Here is a 23,175-nt window from a genome sequence, read left to right as displayed (position 1 = left end):
TTAATTAACCATTGTTGCTTAGTCCTTCAATCCTCATGGGATCGACCCTCACTCACCTGAGGTTTTACTTGGTACGACCCGGTGCACTTGCCGGTTAGTTTGTAGTTATAAATTCCGCACCATCAGTCTGTCCCAAGTTATTTTTAGCAATCTATTTTTTCTCAGACCGCGTCAGGCCTCTTTCTATGGATCACTTTTTTTTATAACTTTTTTGTCGCTTTGGTCGATTGGTCCGACTTCTTCATGTCGGTCCTTCTCAAGTTATTTCTAGTAATCCATTTTAGTCAGAGCTGGCCAGGCCTCAGCTTATGGATTACTTTTTATAACTTTGTCGATTTTGTCGCGATCGGACGGTGAATTTGATCTTCACCTTGCCGACCTGTAGCTTTGTCTTTGATCGAGCAGTGAATTTGGTTTTCATTTTTTGCCAATCTTTGTCGAAATTCGGACGATGAATTTGATTTTCATCGTGGTCGGGCGGTGAATTTGTTTTCACCTTGCCGACTTATAGAGAGTCTTTGTAGCAAAAATCTGAAAAGTTTTATTCAAATAGAAAGTGGACATACAGGAGAAATATATATATATGTGAGATTTTACCCCCTTAAGTTAGGCAGTTTTACAGATCTTGGCTTGGTGCCTCATTAAAAAACCTTTTTAGGAAAAAGAGTGCACCTTTGGCCTAAGATCCTTTATTACTTCCTAACTGTAATACCTTCTTAGGTTGCAGGCGTGCCATGACCTTGGTAGCTCTCGCCCCTCGAGTTCAGACACCCTGTAGTAGCCTTTTCCCAATACCTCTGTGACTCGGTAGGGTCCTTTCCAGTTAGCTGCCAGTTTTCCCTCTCCAGGTCGACTCGTTCCGATATCATTTCGGATTAGGATGAGGTCGTTGTTGGCAAAACTTCGCTGTACTACCTTTTGATTGTACCTTGAGGCCATTTGACGTTTTAACGCATCCTCCCTAATCCGAGCTCTTTCCCGTATTTCTGGAAGTAAGTCGAGCTCTTCCTTTTGAAGTTGGGGGTTGGCCTCTTCACTGTAGAAGATCGTTCTGGGGGACCCTTCTTCTACTTTCAGTGGGATCATTGCCTCCATTCCGTAAGCTAGTCGGAAGGGTGATTCCCTCATCGTGGAGTGTGGAGTTGTCCGATATGCCCATAGGACTTGTGGGAGTTCTTCATCCCAGGCTCCCTTTGCATCCTGTAATCTCCGTTTTACCCCGGCTAATATGACTTTATTGGCGGCTTCTGCCTGTCCATTAGCTTGGGGGTGTTCTACGAAAGTGAATTGGTGCTTTATTTTCAAGTCGGCCACCAATTTTCTAAAGCCTGCGTTTGTGAATTGGGTGCCATTATCTGTGGTAATAGAGTAAGGAACCCCAAACCTTGTGACAATATTTCTATATAGGAATTTTCGACTTCTTTGAGTAGTGGCGTTAGCTAGGGGCTCTGCCTCAATCCACTTTTTGAAATAGTCTACCCCTATGATGAGGAACTTGACCTGTCCTGATCCTTGAGGGAAGGGCCCAAGGAGGTCGAGTCCCCATTTTGAAAATGGCCAGAGTGAGGTTACGCTGATGAGTTCCTCTGGTGGGGCGATGTGGAAATTGGCATGTTTCTGACATGGTGGACATATCTTTACGAACTCTGTTGCTTCTTTTTGCAAAGTTGGCCAATAGAATCCTGCTCGGAGTACTTTTTTGGTGAGAGCTCGTGCTCTGAGATGGTTGCCACAGATGCCACTGTGCACTTCTTCTAAAACTTCCTTTGTGTTGGAAGTCGGCACACATTTTAACAGTGATGTTGAAATCCCTCTCTTGTATAGAGTATTGGTTATGATGGTGTAGTATTGTGCCTCCCGTTTTAACCTCTTCACCTCTTTCTTATCTGTAGGGAGTGTTTCTGTTTTGAGGTAGTTAATTATGGGAGTCATCCATCCTTGATCCAGGCCTGTTATGACTAGGACCTTTTCTTCTTCCGAGATTGATGGGTTCTGTAGTATTTTTTGGATGAGGCTTCTATTGTTGCCTCTGGTTTGGTGTTGGCTAGCTTTGAGAGTGTATCAGCTCGAGCATTCTATTTCCGAGGTATGTGGCGGACCTCATATTTCCTGAGTTGTCCGAGCTGTTCGCTGGTTTTGTCCAAGTACTTTTTCATGGTGGGATCCTTGGCTTGGTAGCTCCCTGCTATTTGTGAGGTGACTACTTGTGAGTCGCTGAAGATGATAAGATTTTGAGTTCCAACTTCCTTAGCCAGTTTCAAACCAGCTAGTAGTGCCTCATATTCGGCCTGGTTGTTTGAAGCAGGGAACCCGAATTTGAGGGAAAGTTCGATTTGAGTTCCCTGATCACTTTCTATTATCACGCCTGCGCCACTTCCAGTTTTGTTTGAAGAGCCGTCTACGTAGAGATTCCATTCTATGGGAGTTCTCGGAGTGTCAGTGTACTCAGCAATGAAGTCGGCCAAATATTGGGACTTGATGGCCGTTCGAGTTTCGTATTGAAGATCGAACTCAGATAGCTCGACTGCCCATTGTAGAATTTTTCCCGCTAAGTCTGTCTTCTGGAGAGTGCCTTTCATGGCTGATTAGTCCGAACCTTGATGGTGTGAGCTTGAAAGTAGGGGCAAAGTCGTCAGGAAGTTAGTATAAGGGCATAGGCGAACTTCTCTATCTTTTGATAGTTCAGTTCTACCCCTTGTAGAGCTTTGCTGACAAAGTAGATGGGTTGTTGCCATTCCCGTCTTCTCTAACTAGAGTTGAGGCTATTGCCTGATTTTCTACTGCGAGGTATAATACAAGTGGTTCTCCTTCCCGTGGTTGAGTTAGAATAGGTGGTTGTCCCAGGAACCATTTGAAATCCTGGAAAGCCTTCTCGCACTCCGTTGTCCATTTGAACCTCTTTCCTTTCTTTAAAGTGGCGTAGAAGGGGAGAGATCTTATGGCCGATCCGGCTAGAAATCTGGACAAGGCTGCCAGTCTTCCGTTGAGTTGTTGTACCTCTTTGACGCAGGTCGAACTTTTCATGTCGAGTATTGCCTGACATTTTATCCAGGTTTTCCTCAATTCCTCTTTGTGTGAGTATGAAGCCCAAGAACTTACCAGCTTCTACTGCAAAGGTACATTTTGCTGGATTGAGTTGCATACCGTGCTTTCTTATGGTGTCGAACACTTTGGTGAGGTCGGATAGTAGCGATTCTTCACTCTGTGTTTTTACCAACATGTCATCTACATATACCTCCATGAGTTTCTCGATATGGTCTGCGAAGACTTTGTTCATTAATCTTTGGTAAGTAGCTCCTGCGTTTTTGAGTCCGAATAGCATGATGACATAACAATAGTTTGCTTTTGGAGTTAGGAATGAGGTTTTTTCCTGATCGGGTGGATACATTGGAATTTGATTGTATCCTGAATAAGCATCCATGAACGAGAGGTACTTGTATCCGGAGGAGGCATCCACTAGAGTGTCGATATTTGGGAGTGGATAGGGATCTTTTGGGCAAGCTTTATTGAGATCGGTGTAATCAGTGCACATCCGTCATTTCCCATTTGACTTTTTCACCAAGACAACATTGGCTAGCCATAGGGGGTACTTGACTTCTCTTATGAATCCTGCCTCTAGTAGAGCTTGTACCTATTCTTCCACAGCTTGAAATCTTTTTGGTCTGAGCTTTCTACGCTTCTGCTGTACTGGCCGAGATCCTGGGTATACTGCCAGTTTATGGTACATTAGCTTGCGGTCTATGCCCGGCATGTCTGCAGCCCTCCATGCGAATAGGTCGACATTATCCCTTAGGAATTGTATCAAGGGTTTCTTTACCTCTTTCTTTAGGGTTGCCCCAATATTTGTTGTTTTGTCCGGGGTGTCTCCGATCTGGACTTCTTCGATTTTACCCTCGGGTTGTGGGCGAAGTTCTTCCTGACCTCGAACTCCCCCGAGTTCGATGGTGTGGATTTCTTCCCCTTTGCCTATGAGGTTCAGACTTTCATTGTAACAGTGACGCGCTATTTTCTAATCTCCTTTTATCGTAGCAATCCCTTCTGGAGTTGGAAATTTCATGCATAGATGTGGAGTTGAAACTACTGCTGTGAGCTGATTCAGTATTGCCCGACCTATCAGGGCATTGTAGGCTGAGCTTACGTCGATTACAATGTAGTCTATGTTGAGTGTCCTTGATCGAGTTCCTTTTCCGAAGGTTGTGTGTAGTGAGATGTATCCAAGCAGTTGGATTGGAGTGTCTCCTAGTCCAAACAAGCTGTTCGGATATGCTCTAAGTTCTTTCTCCTGCAGGCCGAGTTTATCAAAGGTAGGTTTAAACAAGATATCCGCCGATCTTCCTTGGTCCACCAGTGTGCGGTGGAGATTTGCATTGGCCAATATGATAGTGATGACCATAGGATCGTCATGTCCCGGGATGATGCCTGCCGGGTCTTCTTGGGTGAAAGTAATTGTAGGGAGGTCGGGTGATCCTTCTCCTCCCTCGACATGATATATTTCTTTGAGGTGCCTTTTGTGAGATGATTTTGAGATCCCCCCTCCTATGAATCATCCGTTTATCATGTGAACGTGTCTCTCTGGGGTGTGAGGTGGTCGTTCTCTTTGCCCGACCTCTTCGTCCTTTCTTCTTTTTCGAGGCTCATCCGATTTGTTGGCTAAATACCAATCTAGTCGTCCTTCTCTTACCAATTTCTCAATAACATTTTTCAAGTCAAAGCACTCATTGGTAGGATGTCTGTAGATTCAGTGATATTCACAGTATTCTGTCCAATTTTCTCCTCCTTTCTTGCTTTTGAGTGGACGGGGTGGTGGTATCTTTTCAGTATGGCATACTTCTCGGTAAACATTCACAAGAGACACCCGGAGATGGGTATAGTTGTTGTATTTTTTAGGCTTCTCGCCGTATTGATCTTCTTTTTTCTTGGACTCTTTCTCCTTATCCCGGGAGGAGTAAGAGAATCCGGATTTTGAGGTCTCTCCTAGCCGAGAGTTTTTCTCCATGTTGATGTACTTCTCAACTCGTTCCTGCACTTCATTCAGAGATGTTGGATGTTTCTTTGATATGGAGTGACTAAAAGGTCCTTCTCGCAGGCCGTTGATGAGACCCATAATGGCTGCTTCCGTTGGTAGGCTTTGTATGTCCAGGCATGCTTTGTTGAACCTCTCCATGTAGCTGCAAAGACTCTCTCGATCTCCTTGCTTGATTCCTAATAGGCTTGGGATGTGTTTGGCTTTGTCCTTCTGGATGGAAAATCGGGCAAAAAATTTCTTGGCCAGGTCGTCAAAACTTGTGATGGATCTGGGGGGAAAAGTGTCGAACCACTTAATTGCTGTCTTTGTTAGTGTTGTTGGGAAGGCTTTGCATCGAATAGCATCCGAGGCATCGGTGAGATATATTCTGCTTCTAAAATTGCTGAGATGATGGCTTGGATCTGATGTGCCGTCGTACGGAGTCATGTCGGGAGCTTTGAAGTCCTTTGGGACTTTGGCTTTCATGATCTCTTTGGTTAATGGGTCTTGATCCTTGTGGGGGCTATCTTCATGACTGGATCGGGTAGTCTTGGTTTTGAGATCGGCTTCAAGCTTTAGGAGCTTGTCCTCTAACTCTCGGCGTTGCTTAGTTTCCCTTCGTAGGTCCCTCTTGGCTTCCCGTTGATGCTCGGCCTCTTTTTCGAGCTGTTTGAGACGATCTTGTTGAGCTTGAAGCGCTTCCATGATTCCTGTGCTTGGCAAATTCTTGTCTTTGTTTGGCTGAGAAGTATCGTTTGGTGTGATGTCGCGTTCTTATGCGGCGTTCTGTTCTCTAAATCAGAATTGTGGTCATTGTCAAGGTTGTCTGCCATGATGATGGGATGACTTCCAGGTTCTCCGACAATAGCGCCAATGTTCCGAGGGTTACCTGAAACTGTAGGTCGATCTCGGACGAGATCTTCTATGCTGGTCGGCGCGGTTGTGTCCGACTTGATGATAGTGGCTGGAGCCGCCGTGCCCGACTTGTTGGACTTGGTGGTGGTGCTGATCTTTCGTTACCGGAGGGTGGTGGTACCTGCAAGGGACTCCGATGTTTAAGTTAGCAAGGGTATTAACCAGGTTTTTAGTAGAATCAGAGTATGAGTTATACCTGGGTGCTCCAATGTATTTATAATGTTGTAGAGTGATCTTTTCTGGAGATAAGATAGCTATCTTATCTTATCTTTGAGTGGAGTTACCTTATCTTTAAGGGAACCGTCCTTATCTTTCTAGGCTTGGGCTGCCTTTGGACTTGGGTCGTGTTCCTCTGTTTGGGCCCTTTTTGGGCTTCTCCTGGTGATTTGGCCGAACTCTTTAAGAGGAGGTCGGGTAATCCTGACCTGAAGAGGTCGTTCGACTTGTCGTCAATCAGCCCGGGTCATACAGCTCGACCCAGGGCATGAACAACTACTTTCTAGTTTTTAATAGTTATGTTTTTGGTATTTCATTACATTGCGCTTTGTTTAGTTTGCATATATATATATATATATATCTTAGCTTGCTTATAGCCTTATGGTAGTAAATATTTGCATGTTGCCTAGTATAGGAAATAAGTTGGTAAAAACAACAAAAGAATTTTTAAGAAATCTCTTTTAGGGCGTTCCATTGATTAGATTTGAAAACTTATTTTTCAACTTGCTTGAAGTATTTTTATGGAACATAGAAAAGAGTTTGAACAAAACACCTAGTGAGATTTGAGCTTTATTGGATGGTTGCACATTTTCAACCACAAATTTTATTCTTGTGTGCTATACTCCTTTATGATTGTGATCTTGGATTTGCTTGAATCTTTATGTCCTCTATTTGATGTTTTGAATGCACTTAGTATGATTAAGGCCATTTTTGAAATTAAAACCCACTAACCCACATGGCCATACCCTTACATCTACCTTTGTAACCCACTTTTGAGCCTTTTAATTCCTTTTTATTCTAATTGTAAGCACAAAATCATTAATGTCCATAAATTATATCTTTGATTAGTTTAGGTTGAGGAGTGTATGTTACTCAAGTGTGGGGAGAATTTGTGAAGAAATATTGGTAGAAAGTTGCTTTGGGTGTTCATTTAAAAATTTTGAAAAATTTGGTAAACACTCATGCATTCATTACTTAAAACATATGCATCTCTTTTTAATGATAAAAGAAAAAAAATGTTGGTCTATGTGCTTTTGTTAGTTTAAAAAAAGAGAGAAAAGAAAAGAAAAGAAAAGAAAAAAATGAATGATAATAATAAGGCTACATAAAGAATGCATATGTAGTTGAATTAGAAAGAAGATGCATGAGTGAATGTGAGAAAGGAAAAGAATGGGAAGTTAGGTTGTTTTCTTTGGTGTAAATAGATTGATATAGGATTAGGTGGGATACTTGAGCTAATCAAAGATCCAATCTACTAGTCCACTTAACTATATTAATCCTACCTTTATCCTAACCCTGTTACAACCCTCTAAAGACCTCGTGATATTTGCATTTATGAATCAAGTATTTGTTGATTGTTAGATGACTAGCAAATTATAGAAAAATATGATTAAAGGAGAATTGAGTGATTAAGCCCTAAACATTGAGCGATTAGAGCGTATATACATCCGGTGAGGGGTTCAATTGCTCTATTCTATGTTTCCATCTTTTATCTTGGTTTTCTTTCAAGTTGTGGAATTAATTTTAAAAACTTCAAGTCAAATCTTTGGACATTGATTATCTTCATTGATTCCTTACCTTAGTCCTAAGGATTACTTTGGATTGATTGAAATTCTATTGTTTGTTTGCCAATTTCGGTAGAGACCTTAGTGTAGATATGAGTAGGTAATATCTAGTATAGTTGTATGCATGTAGGTAGTTGCATGCCCTTTTCCCTTCTCTTTTGATTGTGATTAGCATGAGGACATACTATTATTTAAGTGTGAGGAAATTGATGAATACACATTTGACGATAAATTGTGGATTGAATTGAGTGGATTTCATCATATAAACCCACATTTATTCACCTAAATAGCATACTTTTGTGTTTTCTCTCTAAATTATGCCTAATCTTGAAAACATACTATTTTGCGCTTAATTTAATCAATTTTATTCCACTTTCATTTCATTCGATGCCTTGATATTTTTGATGAGTGATTTCAGGTGTAATAGGTAGGAATGGCTTGATAAGAGTGGAAGAGAAGCATGCAATTGGGAGAAAATATGAAGAAAACAAAGGAGGAGCACACAGTCAAGTGTGCATACGCACAACCTTCTGTGCATACGCACAAGTGCAGAAATTAGCAAGTGTGTGTACGCACAAATTCCTATGCGTACGCATAAGTGGAAAATTCAGCAAGTGTGCGTACACACACCTGTGCGTATGCACAAGTCCCAGCGCGTGACTTCATTAAAAAGTCACGTGGCTCATCTTTTGGGAGGCTTTTTGGCTCATTTCTGAAGTTGCTGAAGCATATAAGGAAGGGCTAGCAACCATACAAGAGACCATACACTACACAACACACTTAGGCATATTTTTAGGTAGTTTTAGGGTAGTTTAACTTAGGTTTTCTCTCAATTTTTCTTAGGGCTTAGTTAGATTTTATACTACAAGTTTTTATTTTCCAATTTTGATATTGGATTCTAACTATTTTCATTGTAAGTATTTTCTTAATTTTCTCTTTTATTGCATTACTTGTTCTATACTTTCTTACATTTTAGTTCCCCTTTATCAATACATTTATGCTTTTGCAATTTTGATTTCTAGTTAGTGAATTTGATGATTGTTGGTTAATATATGTTTGTTTGAGTTACTCTTGTTAATTTTGATCATTTATTGCTCATAGTTTCAAGCATTTTTTTAATTTTGTCATGTTTTGTGAATATGCCTACCATGTGTTTGATAAAATTTCAATTTTAAATATGAGGTAGATTTTCACTCATTGGCTTGGGAAAATGAATTTAAGGAATACTAGAGTCATAATGTCCGACATTTAGTGATTATTCTTAGGTTGTTAGTTGTAATTATTTCCACTAACGCTAGCTTTTTACTAAGGTAATTAGTAAGTTAGCTAGAATTTGTGGATTAATAACAATTATACTCACTTGACTTACTCTTTGATGTTAAGGGTTTTCTAGGTGAGATTAGTCCATCATAATTATCATAGTTGTGGTTTTGGCAAGGAAGGGATTCCATAACTCATCCCAAGTCAAGGTTTCCATTTATGTTTTGAACCATAATTTCCATCATTTTAAAGCATTACTTGTCCATATTACATAAATAGTTCTTTTATTCCTTTATTAGTTTATTAATTACAATTTTAATTGTTCTTTTATTCCTTTAATTGTTTGCTTCATTATTGAAAACTCTGTTGATTTTCACAACCAAAATTGTTCGCTTGTGGTCACTAGTTCTTAGGGAAGACGACTCGAGGTTTAATTACTCTCGGTTATTTTTATTTGAATTAAACTTTGATTGAGAGGGTTACTTGTCGGTTTGGACTATGCTATCAACGAAGAAATTGTTTGCTAAATTTTCGAATCGTCGTTTCCCTTCCCATCAGTTCATGCACGGGGCTTTACGTCATCGTCGTCTTCTTATTCACATTCCTCCTCCTCCTCCTCCTCCTCCTCGTTCGCGTATTTTCTCCTCATTGTTATTCTTTTGTTGCTGCTGTTATTGCAGTAGAAGGGGAGAAGAAAGAGTTTTGAATTGCGTAGGATGAGTCCAAATGCACCTTAATTCACTCAGAAATAAACCGAAATTACATAAGGGATTGCGACACAATTAACTCAGAAATGAACCGAAATGACATAACAATTACGACCCAATTAACTTAAAAATGAACCGAAATTACATAATGATTGAGACACATAAACTCAGTTTGAAAACAAGCACACAAACAAGACTGTATCATGAACAAAAACACATCCAAAATTAATTTTGGATCAGACAATGTCATCAATATGTTTCTTCTTTTTTGTTTGATATTTTCTTCTTTTTTCTTAGTTTTATTCCTCTCAAAAGAGTAAATCAAGAAGAATTTTGAGAAAATGAAATAAGAAGGAGAAGATGAAGAAGAAAAAAAAACGAAAAAGAAGAACAAGAAGCAGTAGAAGACGAGGAGGAAGAGGAGAAAGAGTTTTAAATTGTGCAGGACAACGAACCCAAATGCACCTTAATTCACTCAGAAATGAATCGAAATTACTTAATGATTGGGACACAATTAACTCAATGAACCAAAATTACATAATGGATTGCAACACAATTAACTCAGAAATAAACCGAAATTTACATAACAATTGTGGCACAATTAACTCAGAAATGAAACGAAATTACATAATGATTGCGACACATAAACTCAGTTCGAAAACAAGCACACAAACAAGACTGAATCATGAATAAAAACACATCCAAAATTAATTTTGGATCAAACAACGTTATTAATATGTTTCTTCTTCTTTTTTGATTGATAGTTTCTTCTCTTTTTCTTAGTTTTATTCCTCTTAAGAGAGTAAAATAAGAAGAATTATAAGAAAATAGAAAAAGAAGAAGAAGATGAAGAAGAAAAAGATGTAAAAGAAGAAGAAGTAGTAGAAGATGAGGAGGAAGAGGAGAAAGAGTTTTGAACTGTACAGGACAACGAGTCCAAATACACCTTAATTCACTCCGAAATGAACTGAAATTATATAATAATTGCGATACAATTAACTCAGAAATGAACCGAAATTACATAATGGATTGCGACATAATTAACTCAGAAATGAACCGAAATTACATAATGATTGCGACACATAAACTCAGTTCGAAAATAAGCACACAAACAAGACTGAATTGTGAACAAAAATATATCCAAAATTAATTTTGGATTAGACAACATCATCAACATGACAAAAATTCAACAATAACAATAACAACGATAACGATAATGACGATATGTATAAGAAGAAGATGATGATAATGATAACAATGATGATGATGATGGAGGAGGAGAAGAAAAAAAAAGGAAAAAAAAATTCAAATGAAAAAAAAAAGAAGTTAAGATGGTGATGTTAGTGATGACAATAATAGTAGGCGTGTATAAATTTAAAATATTTGGTTGGATTTAGTTAGGGTCATGACTTGGACGTAAAATTTTATTGTTTGCTAAATAGAACAGCATGCATGAAAGCTCTTCTCCAAAACGTATGAGATGAGTTGAGAGGTGATAAGCAATTTAAGTTTAATAAGCAATGGGATCACTTGGCGTTGAATTGCATGAGTAAGTGGGTGCACTAGGGGTCACAAGAATGAGGTGAGGCAAAGAAGCATAGATATGTGGTGAATCTGATGATAATTTTTTTGTTGGTTTCCCGTTTTTTGGGTTAATCTTCAAGCCGTAGTTTGTGAGTTTTTGGTCCCAAAAGTTGAGCCCAATAAGAAAATTCTTACAATTTCAAAAAATAAAAATAACGCACAACTTCCAACGGCTATATTTCTTGCTCCAAAAAAAATAAATTAAAAAGAAAAAGAAAGAACGAAAGCAACAGAGAGCAGACGCACCCTTTTCGTCTGTTCTTCTTCCAACTCCAAAGAGGAAAACCTAACACACGGCACAAGAACTCGTTCACTGAGTGTTTCAGAAGAATGCAAAATTGAATTTTGACGATGCTTTGGGACACCCATTTGTGCAATTGAGTAGAAAAGAATGGGCGTTGGTGGCAATTTCTGGGAGCTACTAAAGCCCTATGCACGGAGCGAAGGGTTTGATTTCTTGAGGAACAAGCGAGTGGCTGTGGACCTCTCTTACTGGATTGTGGCCCACGAGACTGCCTTAAAGGCTCATCATGTTCGCAAACCCCACCTCAGACTCACCTTCTTCCGCACCATCAATCTCTTCTCCAAGGTCCATTTCTTCCCCCATTATACCCCTTTTTTTATAGCTTGGTAGTGCTGAATATGATGTCATTTTAGTTGTTTTGTTGTGTGTGATTTGGTTGAATAAGTAAAGGAAAAAAAATTATTTTTTAATTGATTAGTTTAGAGGAATGAGTGATGAAATGTGTTGTTATTCTCTTACATGGTCTAGTTTTGCATGTGATTTGTGTGAAAGTCAAGTAATTTTGCGAAGGGGAATTCTTTTGATTGAATTAGAAACAAAATGAGATTAATTGGTTAGTTTGGTCAAATTGATGTGATGAAATGAAATGTGTTGTTTACCATTTTGCTTCTTGATTAGTATATGGTATTTCTGCGTCATACTAATTTTGGCTTAGTTTAAACTTAAATTACTCGTTGGAGTAGTTGATGGATTGCAATCTGTCAAAGTTAAAATTATTGTTCGTTTTGCTCTTTTGTGTATGGTGTTTTATGGAATTGTGAAACATGGCATGGAAGTGATTGTGATGATAACATTGTGACCTATGCAGTTTGGAGCATTTCCAGTGTTTGTTGTTGATGGAACTCCATCGCCGTTGAAATCAGAGGCACGGATTGCAAGATTTTTCCGGTCTTCTGGCATTGAATTAACTAGCTTGCCGGTGCCTGAAGGAGGTGTCTCAGCTGAAAGGAACAGTGCTTTTACAAAATGTGTTCAAGAATGTGTGGTGCGATAATCATTTTTGTTTTGATGGTTTCAATCAACTTGAAACTATTTTGCAGATTGTTTTGGCAATTGCCATTTAGCTTTCATATACAAATTTTGCCTCTATTTCTTATATTAGGGTTTCTACTCTTTTTCTTTCAAATGGCCTTCTCTAGTGTTTACATATTGTTTGGTGATAGGAACTTGTTGAACTACTTGGAATGCCTGTATTAAAGGCTAAAGGAGAGGCCGAAGCACTTTGCGCCCAATTAAATTGTGAAGGTCATGTAGATGCTTGCATCACAGTTGACAGTGATGCATTTCTCTTTGGGGCCAAATGTATAGTAAAATGTTTTCGCCCCAATTCCAAAGTAAGTGGGTACTTGACTGTATTTTTTTATATTTCACACCAACCCTTCCCTTCACCCCATACAAAAGGTTGTTGGAAGCTTATTTGATATTTGTCTTGTTTTTCTATAAAAAGCAAATTGAAATTCATTGGATGCAGGAACCCTTTGAGAGCTACAATATGTCAGATATTGAAGCTGGCCTTGGGTTGAAGAGGAAACACTTAATAGCACTTGCTCTTCTGGTTGGAAATGATCATGATATGAATGGTGTGCGAGGGATAGGACTTGATACTGCTCTTCAGTTTGTTCGAGCTTTTAGTGAAGATGATATATTAAATAGGTAAAATCCTTCAATTCGTAAAACTTTTTGTGCTCTGAAATTTGTAAATAAGATTATGAATATCCCTTGAGATTGGAGAAATTACAAAACCTCTGCTGTTTTGAATTTCAAGAAATTCCTCGTTATGAGATTTTTCGCACGTAGGATGTTTGTTTTAGACCTTGATAGAAACACTTTAGGTGGTATCTATCTCTGCCGAGCAAGCTTCATATTCTTCATTAAATCGGTGATTATATTATAGCTATTATGTTTAGGAAGGAAATGTTGGATTTTCTGGAATGACACTGATACTCGATGCAGATTACATGAGATAGGCAAAGGAAACACTTCTCAAGTTCCCATAAGCATTAAATCTGGGGACTATATGGATACGGATGAGAACTCCCCGAATAAAAAACAAGCCCACTGCTCATTCTGTGGGCATCCTGGCAGCAAAAGGGATCACACGAAGTTTTCCTGTGAATATTGTCTCACTAATGACGAAGAAGGTTGCCTGAGAAAACCGGAGGGTTTCAAATGTGATTGCTTCTCCTGTGATATGGTATGACCTTGCAGTTAATATTTTATTATAAAACTTAACATATTCTAAATTTCAATTTCACTTAAATGATATTGGTTTGGATTGCAGAACAGGAAACATAAGGAGCAGAAAAGGCTAGAAATTTGGCACACAAAAGTTTGCGACAAGATTGCAAAGGAACCAGATTTTCCAAAGGATGAAATCATTGATATGTATTTACATAAAGACAATGGTTACTTCTCCGGTATGTTGAACAAGATTGATGTTAACAATGACATATTTTTTGGATATGGTTTTGCTGTTGGGGTAGTTTATATGGGCCAGTGTATCTATCTGTCACTCATTCTGCAAGTGTATACTTTTTCAGAAAAGGATGGCCCTTGCATGTGTTGGGAAAAACCTAATATTGAGATGCTGATTGATTTCTTAAACTTCCATCAGAACTGGGATCCATCCTACGTTCGGCGGCTGATCTTTCCTGTTATGTCCACCATCTTCTTGAGAGATATCACTACTACTACAGCAGAAGATTTGTTATTTGGACAGTACGAGTTTGATTCCTTGGAACGTGTAAAGACGAGATATGGACATCAGTTTTATGTGGTCAAGTGGAAACGAGCATTCAACAACGTTGCCTATAGAATTCCATCAAATGTACCTGACACGCCACAACAAGGTACTAGAGAGCTGGATGAAACAGAGGATTTACTAGATGATTGTGATGTTCCCGAGGTTCTCATGGATGAGGGATCTAGTTTTCTATTGACAGATGAAAATATGGACCTTGTCGCAGCTGCCTTTCCAAAAGAAGTAAAAAGGTTTTGGCACGAACAGGTGTTTACCATTTCCCATATAGCTTAATTATCTTACTATTTTCATTTTCTTTCAAGGATTCGTCTCATATAAATCTCAAGTTGCACTCTAGTGATTAAAGTGTAGCATCTGAACCATTGGCAAAAAAACAATGGTTTTACATTCAATGAGATACAAACACATGCATATATAATCTTAAACATTTGAATTTTTCATCAAAAGTTCTGATGCTCTTTAGAGAGTAAGGTGCAACCTGCACTTCAAAGAAGCCTGATAATCAGTCTTTCAAGAGAGTTAAGGAAAGATGGAATAAATATCGTTGGTGCCCGAATTTTGCAGGAACTGAAGGAGTTGAAAAGAAGAAAGAGCCCATCCTCAAGATCAGATAAAAATGAAAATTCAGCATCACCAAGCTCAAAGAGGTTGCAGCTAAACATCACAGAATTCTTCCCTTCAACAAAAGTTAAAGATCAATCGAAAGCAGACGATTCATCCAAGGAAATCAGTGATAGCCAAGATAGTGGAGCCTCCAAAGGAAAGAGGAAAGAATCAAGTTCTAACCTCTCGAAATCCGTGAGGCGCCGCCTTCTATTTGACTAGTGTTGTATATTTGGTTCTTGTGGCACTATTTTGCAGGGTGGTGAAGCAGTAACAAATGTGTATATATACCTCAGTACCTTACAATTTTGTTATAAATAGCTAAACTTTTTTATAGTGAGTATAGATATGTTGGTATCTGTTTCTGTCTGTCTTCTCTTTCAACTCGTTAGTTCTTACTTCTTAGTAATCTCTTTTATCCGATTCTTCAATAGTTTAATTTGTTACCACTTCTTCTCTAGTTCTCTTGGTTCTTAAAATTGAATGACCTTTGTGAAGGTATTGTTTTGCTTTTCAATATAATTGTACAACTACTGTTTTATTAAAATAAGTTAACAACTATCTTGGTCTGTTTTTATAAAAATAAATAAAAATAAAAATGTGCACTATATAATTCGCTCTATTCTTATAACCTCTTAAATTTTTTTATTAACTTTTATATTGAGAAATTGTGCGGATTATCTGATATCCCTACTTGTCATGGTTCATATTTGAATTCTATTTACTTATTCAGATATGAATATATGATTTGATGAAATCATAATTAAAAAAGAATAAAATAAAAATCTAATAAGGAATAACGAACAACGTAAAGAAAACATGCTTCCTTCATCGCTTTCCTATCTTCAAACGCTCCCGCCAATTCCTCATCCGGAGCCAGTTTGCAAAGCCGGCGTACGGCGCCGAACGCTGCGCATTGCTTGTGCCGGAAGAGGCAGCAAAGCTGCGAGGCCAGCCACTGACGACTACCATTCCACTCTCAGAGCTCTCAACTCCAAAGGCAGGTTCCCCAGAAAATCTCTTGGCCAGGTTCACCTCATTTTCCAGCCGTTTGTTTTCCGAGAAAAGTTAAGGAACTTAATTGTGTTGTTCAACACCGAAATCCGTACTTTGTTTTATTTGGAAGTGCTTTTTTTCGGTTAGTTTCATTGGGGCGTTTTGTCGAACATGTGGTGGGTGCTTTGGTGTGAACTAGATTTAGTGTTTTATCTCACTAAAATCCATTTTTTTTTTTTTATAATTGTTTGTTGTTGGAAGTGATTTTGGGGGAATTCATAATAGAAAGCTTGGTGTGACATGAGTTTGTTTATTTAATTCTGGTTATTTGGGTGTTGGTGTTGCTTGCAGCATTATATGTTGAACTCCGAGATCAACGATCATCTTGCTGCTGCAGCCGGTGTTGGAGAAGGTGATGTTGTGCTAGAAATTGGGCCAGGAACCGGTTCCTTGACCAATGTTCTGTTAAATTGTGGTGCATTCGTTCTTGCAGTTGAGAAGGTTAGCTGGTTTTCGTCGTTGAACTGATCTTAATACAAAGATGCATATGATCAGATCCTTATGTCTCCACTCTCTTGTTGAATTCTTTGCAGTTTATCTACGTAGAGAAAATCAGTTATATCTGTTTAGTATGTGAATGAATGAAAGTATGAGTTTATTTCTCTCTGTTATACTAGTTTTATGTTGAAGTGAGAAGTTTTCATTGCCCTCTTCACTTCAATTCACATATATGCTTTTTCATCTTCTATGGGATTCAGGACAAACACATGGCCACCCTTGTGAGCGAAAGATTTTCGAGCACAGGAAAGCTGAAGGTACAACTCATGGTGGATTGGAACTTTATTTTACAAACCATTTTTGATGAGATGCATATTAGGTTTCTGGAATACTGAGATAGAATTCAGTTTACTATCTTGTATGAACCATCCAATCAGCAAAGTGAAAGCAATTAGGCTGTTTTTAATAAACTGAATTGGAAAATTAAGCTAGCTTGGCAAGTTTTTGAAGATCTTGGTGAATTTCCTTGTGATATATAAGCCAATACTGTTACAAGTTTCCTACTGAAAATCTTCAGCATTGGTCATATGTATTAATAAAGGGTAAGAAAGAGTTATTTCACTTGGTTTCTTCTTTTCATCAATTTCTTCTTATTGTATTTGGAAGTTATCTCATGCTACACCTGTAAGTTATCCATAATTCTTGATATATTTTAGCTCATTTGTCACTTCAGTCTGTTCATTAATGCCTATGTTCCTCTTCCATTGGCTATGTTTCATGCTAAAATTATGATACTTAGAACTGTTTTGCTGTAGAAATTATGACTAATGTTAACCTTATGATCAAATATCTGCAGGTTTTGACTGAGGATATTGTCAAATGTCATGTGCGCTCCCATGTGTCATCTTTGTTTGAAAGTATAACAGAAATGGATCCTGAAACTAAAAAAGCAAAAGTGAGAACATTCAACTTCCAAACTAGCAAACGTATTTTCGTTTTTATGTAATGTGATACTTTATCCGATTCATTTCATTTTCCAATGTAAAAGCGTAGAAAGAATTGGTAATGCATTTCCTCAAGGTTCAAATTAGTTGAAACTTAACCTTTACAAATTATTATCCTAAATAGCACAAAAAAGGAAGATCCTAAATTGATCTTATTGTGGTTATTTTTGGTTGCAGGTGGTTGCCAACATTCCTTTTAATATCAGTACAGATGTGATCAAACTGCTACTTCCAATGGGTGACATTTTCTCAGAAGTGGTTCTATTGCTTCAGGTTAGAATTGAAAGCTCCAGTCTAGTGTATGTGCATATCATTTCCTGTCTTTCATGTTTGCTTAATTCTAATGGTTTATTTGTTCAAGTTGTACACCAATTTGAAAAATGCAGGGGTTCAATCAACCTATGATCATGAAACTTAAATGTAACAAGTATCAACCATTATTAACTAAACAGTCACCAATTCAATGCAGGATGAGACTGCCTTGCGGTTGGCAGAATCATCACTCAGGACTTCCGAGTATCGTCCCATCAATATATTTGTTAACTTCTACTCAGGTACTTCTGCTCTGAATGATTTGTAGTATTCTCTTTAGAACACGGATCATTTATGATACAAGGAGCAATAAATCAAATAAGTTCTTGAAAAGGATTATTGGATTTAACTTCTTTGCATATGGTTTCATGGGAAATTGGTTGCACATCAAAATAGGAACTGAAAATTTTGCTATCCACCCCTGAAAATTTGGTTATTCCTTTGCAGATCCTGAGTACAAATTTAAGGTCCCAAGGACAAATTTTTTTCCTCAGCCTAATGTAAGTAATCTTATCCAAATGTGTCTGCATGAGTATGATGTTGATTCTGGCATTAGATTACAATACTACATAAAAGAATTTGCGAGTAGGATGAGAAATCAAACAGCTTGGTTTTCATTTATGTATAGGTAGATGCAGCTGTTGTCTCATTCAAGCTGAAGCAGCCAAAAGACTACCCAGAAGTTTCTTCCCGGAAAAGCTTCTTCTCAATGGTAACCCTTTTATCCAGCATATAACATCATGAATTGAATTTCCAAGAAAGTGCACCTATAATTTTATTGAAGTCTTAGTACATAGATATGACCGAGTTGCATTATATGTAAATATATAATGTTCATTAATGTGAGCCACCATGTATTAACTCATAAAGCAAAAGTAATATGATATCTTTCACCATTATTTCAATGACACGTTGGTTCTTATATATAATTGTAGGTCAATTCAGCTTTCAATGAGAAGCGTAAGATGTTGCGCAAGTCACTTCAGCACATATGCACATCCATTGAGATTGAAGAAGCCTTAAGAAGCATTAGTCTCCTACCAACAGTAAGTGTTCACATCACATGCTGCAATCTCTACCCCCCCCCCCCCCCCCCCTTTTCTCTCTTCTTATCCCCTCGTTCATATTGTGTTTCTCAAGGGTTACTATGCTAACCTATCTATGCTTTCAATGGCCACAGTCAAGACCAGAAGAACTAACATTGGATGATTTTGTAAAGTTGCATAACTTGATTGTCAAAGAGTAGCAATCTGCATTGATGCTGAACTTTTGAAGAGCAATTCATATAGGAACAAGGTTCAGGTTTGCCCATTTATAAGGCTCCTTGTGGCCGCAAATATATGATCCAAGAAAAGAACCAAACTTTGATGAAGAGCTATGGCATTTCAGCTTGAGGATACATTATATTATCAGAAGTCTTCTACTGATATTTCAGGGCACGTTCTTAATTGCAGATTCAAACCCCAATGTCCAATCAGAAATATAATTAGAACTGTATTCCCTTGTGTGATGTTTGGTTTTTATAAGTTGGACTGCTATGAAAAACAATGTAGTTCGACCGAATCACACCAGAATGTAAATAAACGTGTTTCTGAAAATTCTTCAATTTTAGACCTCATTGATTGACAAAGTATCAAACTAATGTAGCCAGCAAAAATGATGTATCAAGAATAACTACACAAATCAATACTAATTTTATATGCAATCAGAGAGTTCTATCAATAAGTCACAAAAAATAATACCCCCAATGAAAAAGAAAATTTCTGCTGCCAGATGAAAAACACCAAAACTAGAACAAAAGAAAATAGGCCAAATTAACATATCATATGTGACATCTTCCAAATTGAAACTATATCCCAGAGATGAATCTACAAAAATAGCTATATCCTCATGCTTCAATGCTTGTGTTCTATGATGATGATGGTGATAAATAAAACTGGTTTTTCTTCTTCAACCATGAAACTGATAAACAAGGTCCAAAGCTCTCAACTTCATTGCATGTGGATCATAGTCCTTAACTCTCCCAACAAACCCTTCATCAGACAACCGTTTCTCCTCAATTGCCGCGGCCGCCGAAGGCGAAAGGGGCCGCTTAGCCCTCTTATTCTTGATGAAGCAGTCTCTCATCTTCTCCTCAACCTTTTCAATTGTGCACTTTGATGTCTCCTCTGCATCAACCACCCCATCATCACCATTACCACCACCACCATCATCATCACCCATCTGCATCGGTTCCCCAGCGGCCCCATTGGCGGAGGAGACAGAGTTCTCAGCGGCGGGCGGTGGCGGAGGGGGATGGGGGAATTGGAGGGTGGAGAGGAAGGTAGAGAGGTTTTGGTGGGCATGGTGGAGGGAGGTGTGAATTTGGAGAAGGTGGGAAGGGTTGGTCGTGGATTGAAGCTGTTTTGCCATGAAAGTTGCTTGTTCTAGAGAGTGAATAAGTTCTGATAATGGTGGTTGCGTTGATGGGTGCTGATGTTCTGCCATGGAAGAATCATAATCATCCATGGCACATAAAAAAGTTTCCTTTTTGGGTTGTGGGGTGTGTTGAAACAGAACAGAACAGTATTGTGTTTTGTTTGTTGGAAGAACAGGGTTGCGTTTAAGGGAGGGGGGTTGTGTTGTTTTGCAGCAAAAGAAGTTGTTTTTGTTGCTGACAGTGTTGTCTGGAAAACACGGTTGAGTTGAATCTTAATTTCCCTTTTTTTTTTGCTTTTCAGATTGATTAGAGTACTTTGCCTTCAGTTTTGAGATCTGTTGGGCTACTATGATGAGTTGTATTAGGGTTGGAAGAAAATTGAGAGTTAGGTCAAAATAAATTTGACTCTCAGCTTAAATTATCAGAAAGACAGAAACTTCACAAGATGATTTAAAATTAACTGATAATAATTCAAATGATCATAATTTTTTAAAATTATAATTTTTTATTATTATATGTATCACTTTTAGTTTTAGTTCATATATTTTGTTATATCATAATTACGAATATAAACATAATTAAATATAAATTTTATGTTAAAAATTAAAATCAATATGATGCATACATATTATAAATTAGAATTGTAAAATAAATAATATATATTAATAATAATGTAAATATTTATAATTTCTAATAAGTAGATATATATTATTTATAATTAATGAGCTGAATTTATTTATAGGGTAAAAAACCAAATTAAGTCATGGTAGGTTTAATATTACACGAATAAGCCAATGAAAAAATTGATTCAGCAATCAACCAACGTGCATTACTATATAATTCGAATCACAACGATTCGAACTCAATTTGCATGTAGTTCGAATTAGTGCAATTCGAACTACTCACACCCATGCATGCAACGTAATTCGAATTGATGCAATTCGAATTAGCTTCATATAATTCGAAACAGGGTGATTCGAATTAGCATGAGGTTGCAGCACTATATAATTCGAATCTTAGTGATTCGAACTATGCATGTTTCGCAAGTAGCAGTAATTCGAATTACACATTGGTGAATTTGAATTGTGGTAGTTCGAATTAGTGAGGATGTTCACGTTTTGTATTGTTGGTTCACCATAGAGGATCGATTAAGATAAAAAATTATTCGAGAAGTCTCTTGAAAACACAAGGCAAAGAAAAGGTCTAGAAATTAAATGCATACATGTGGGGGACAATAAGATAGTTACCGAAAGTAGCATTAAGAGGCTGTTTTCAGAGTACAACATCATGATAAAGTTCTAACGAACCGAAACATAAATAGTCAAAGTACAATAACAAAGTTCGCTAAAATATAACAATGAACATGAAAAAAAGCCATACAAGATACAACAATCATCTAAAAAGATGTGAACCGGTGAAGCAACGACGGGGTACCCGTGTCCTCTGGCCTCTCCGGATAAGCGGCTCCTCGTCCTCAATCTCATCATCCTCGTCGTCCGGGGCAGGCTGTGCAGGTGGCCTAGGCTAGACGGAGGCCCCAGACGGCCCGGCACCTGAATGTGATGCAGCAGTATAGGCGGAAGGAGGAGTACCACCCAATGCAAAAGGGTCGGCAGCTGGCATCGTAGGAGGCTCGTTAAGATCGACAGCTAAAGGTGCAGGCGTGCCGGAACTCTGACCACGCCAACGGGCCGCATCATCCTCCTGCATGATGGTGGTAAGCTCATCTAGAAAGTGTGAACCGCTGTATGCCGCATCAAGCCCGTCAGCTGCCAGGAAGTCTGAAAACATGGAACCCGGGCTAACCCAAGGCGTACTATCCTGAAGTGTCTGATCATCGGCAGGGACACCAACGAAGTAATCGCCTAGCGGCCCTGAGCCAAGTCCACCACCACCCTAATCTGTGCCGTCACCCACACCGGAGCCGTACCACTCACCTCCATGCCCTACATGATGGGGACTAACACCCCCTATTGCAGCATGCCCTTCAGCGTCCCCACCCACGGACCCGTGCTGATCGTCGTCGTCGTCATGACCATGGTGTCCGTAATCGTCGGCCGCAGCACGCTCTCTCCATCTGCCTCTGTGGCCTCGTCGTCGTCCTCCAGGGCGGCCGTCCCCATCACCCTCCTCCATAGCCTGGTCCAGCCACCTCCACTCGCGCTGGCTCCGACGTGTCCCCACACGAGCTCTCCTCTCGACCCGACGCCTATCCGGGACGTCGTCAACACGATCCATGTCGGGTACTCGCCCAGGACCCCTCTGCGACGCCTCCACAGGAATAGGAACGGCTCTCGGATCACCCAAATACATCTCTGGTGACAGAAACTTCTTTCCATGCTGACTCCACCACTGCAGGTAATCATGTGATGGTCCAGGGTCTGCAACAACATCGAAGCGAAGAACGTGGTCGGCACGGCTCTCCCAATGAAGATGCCATATCTGAAGAGCCGACGGGAACCAACGATCACCCCCTCTTCCGTCCTTCGACATAAGAAAGTCGATGTTCAGGGCGGGATGTGGACGGGGCTGGACTCCGCCGAACTGAGGTAAAACCCTATCTATCTGATGCCACTCTATCACGGCAAAGTATATCAGTGACGTCACAGATTGCCACATCGCCGTATGCCGAGGCTCCAACACCTCCGGATGCACAACCTGCAGTACCTCGGGGGAGCTATAGGGCATCCAGATAAACTGCAGAAAGATTCCAACATTTTTCTGTTCAATGCATGATCTGAAGTCATAAAGTTTAATTAATTAAATAAACATAGCAGGTTAGTATACTCACATCGGTGGCCTGTACATGTCTAGCCTCAGTCTCTAGTTCTGCACTCTAGGTCCCTTCTCGCCACCGAGAGGGTTGTAATCTGACCACCTGTATCTCACATTGGTGTTACAGCGAATTAAAAGTGTGACAGATTTGTATAACATAAGAAGCGAGTATGTAATCAACTATTTTAAATTGAAATAGAATGGTCTAAGTACGGTACCTCGAGGCCAAGGGCCAGCTGCACGTATCATAC

At 39.0% G+C, this 23,175-nt stretch overlaps 3 protein-coding genes across 3 annotated transcripts; 2 read left to right on the top strand and 1 right to left on the bottom strand.

The window, feature by feature from the left end:
• The first annotated feature begins 11,455 nt into the window (after positions 1 to 11,455).
• On the top strand, positions 11,456 to 15,279 carry LOC112744028 (flap endonuclease GEN-like 1). Its single transcript, XM_025793492.3, has 8 exons — positions 11,456 to 11,841; positions 12,365 to 12,541; positions 12,720 to 12,890; positions 13,028 to 13,209; positions 13,510 to 13,750; positions 13,838 to 13,973; positions 14,097 to 14,563; positions 14,882 to 15,279. The coding sequence occupies exons 1-8, from the start codon at positions 11,644 to 11,646 to the stop codon at positions 15,140 to 15,142; spliced, it is 1,833 nt and encodes a 610-aa protein (XP_025649277.1). The 5' UTR covers positions 11,456 to 11,643; the 3' UTR covers positions 15,143 to 15,279.
• Positions 15,280 to 15,324: 45 nt separating this feature from the next.
• On the top strand, positions 15,325 to 19,360 carry LOC112744029 (ribosomal RNA small subunit methyltransferase, chloroplastic). Its single transcript, XM_025793493.3, has 10 exons — positions 15,325 to 15,949; positions 16,268 to 16,417; positions 16,675 to 16,731; positions 17,271 to 17,369; positions 17,596 to 17,691; positions 17,888 to 17,972; positions 18,178 to 18,230; positions 18,359 to 18,442; positions 18,666 to 18,776; positions 18,911 to 19,360. The coding sequence occupies exons 1-10, from the start codon at positions 15,740 to 15,742 to the stop codon at positions 18,974 to 18,976; spliced, it is 1,011 nt and encodes a 336-aa protein (XP_025649278.1). The 5' UTR covers positions 15,325 to 15,739; the 3' UTR covers positions 18,977 to 19,360.
• Positions 19,361 to 19,401: 41 nt separating this feature from the next.
• LOC112744030 (uncharacterized) lies at positions 19,402 to 20,566 on the bottom strand. The gene has a single exon (XM_025793495.2). It carries the CDS (start codon positions 20,236 to 20,238, stop codon positions 19,681 to 19,683), a length of 558 nt encoding a protein of 185 aa, XP_025649280.1. The 5' UTR covers positions 20,239 to 20,566; the 3' UTR covers positions 19,402 to 19,680.
• Positions 20,567 to 23,175: the final 2,609 nt, after the last annotated feature.

Source organism: Arachis hypogaea, chromosome 14, assembly GCF_003086295.3.
Source record: "Arachis hypogaea cultivar Tifrunner chromosome 14, arahy.Tifrunner.gnm2.J5K5, whole genome shotgun sequence".
Taxonomy (NCBI): domain Eukaryota; kingdom Viridiplantae; phylum Streptophyta; class Magnoliopsida; order Fabales; family Fabaceae; genus Arachis; species Arachis hypogaea.
The sequence above is the reverse complement of the archived record's forward strand: the minus strand, read 5'-3'. Positions and strand labels throughout refer to the sequence as shown.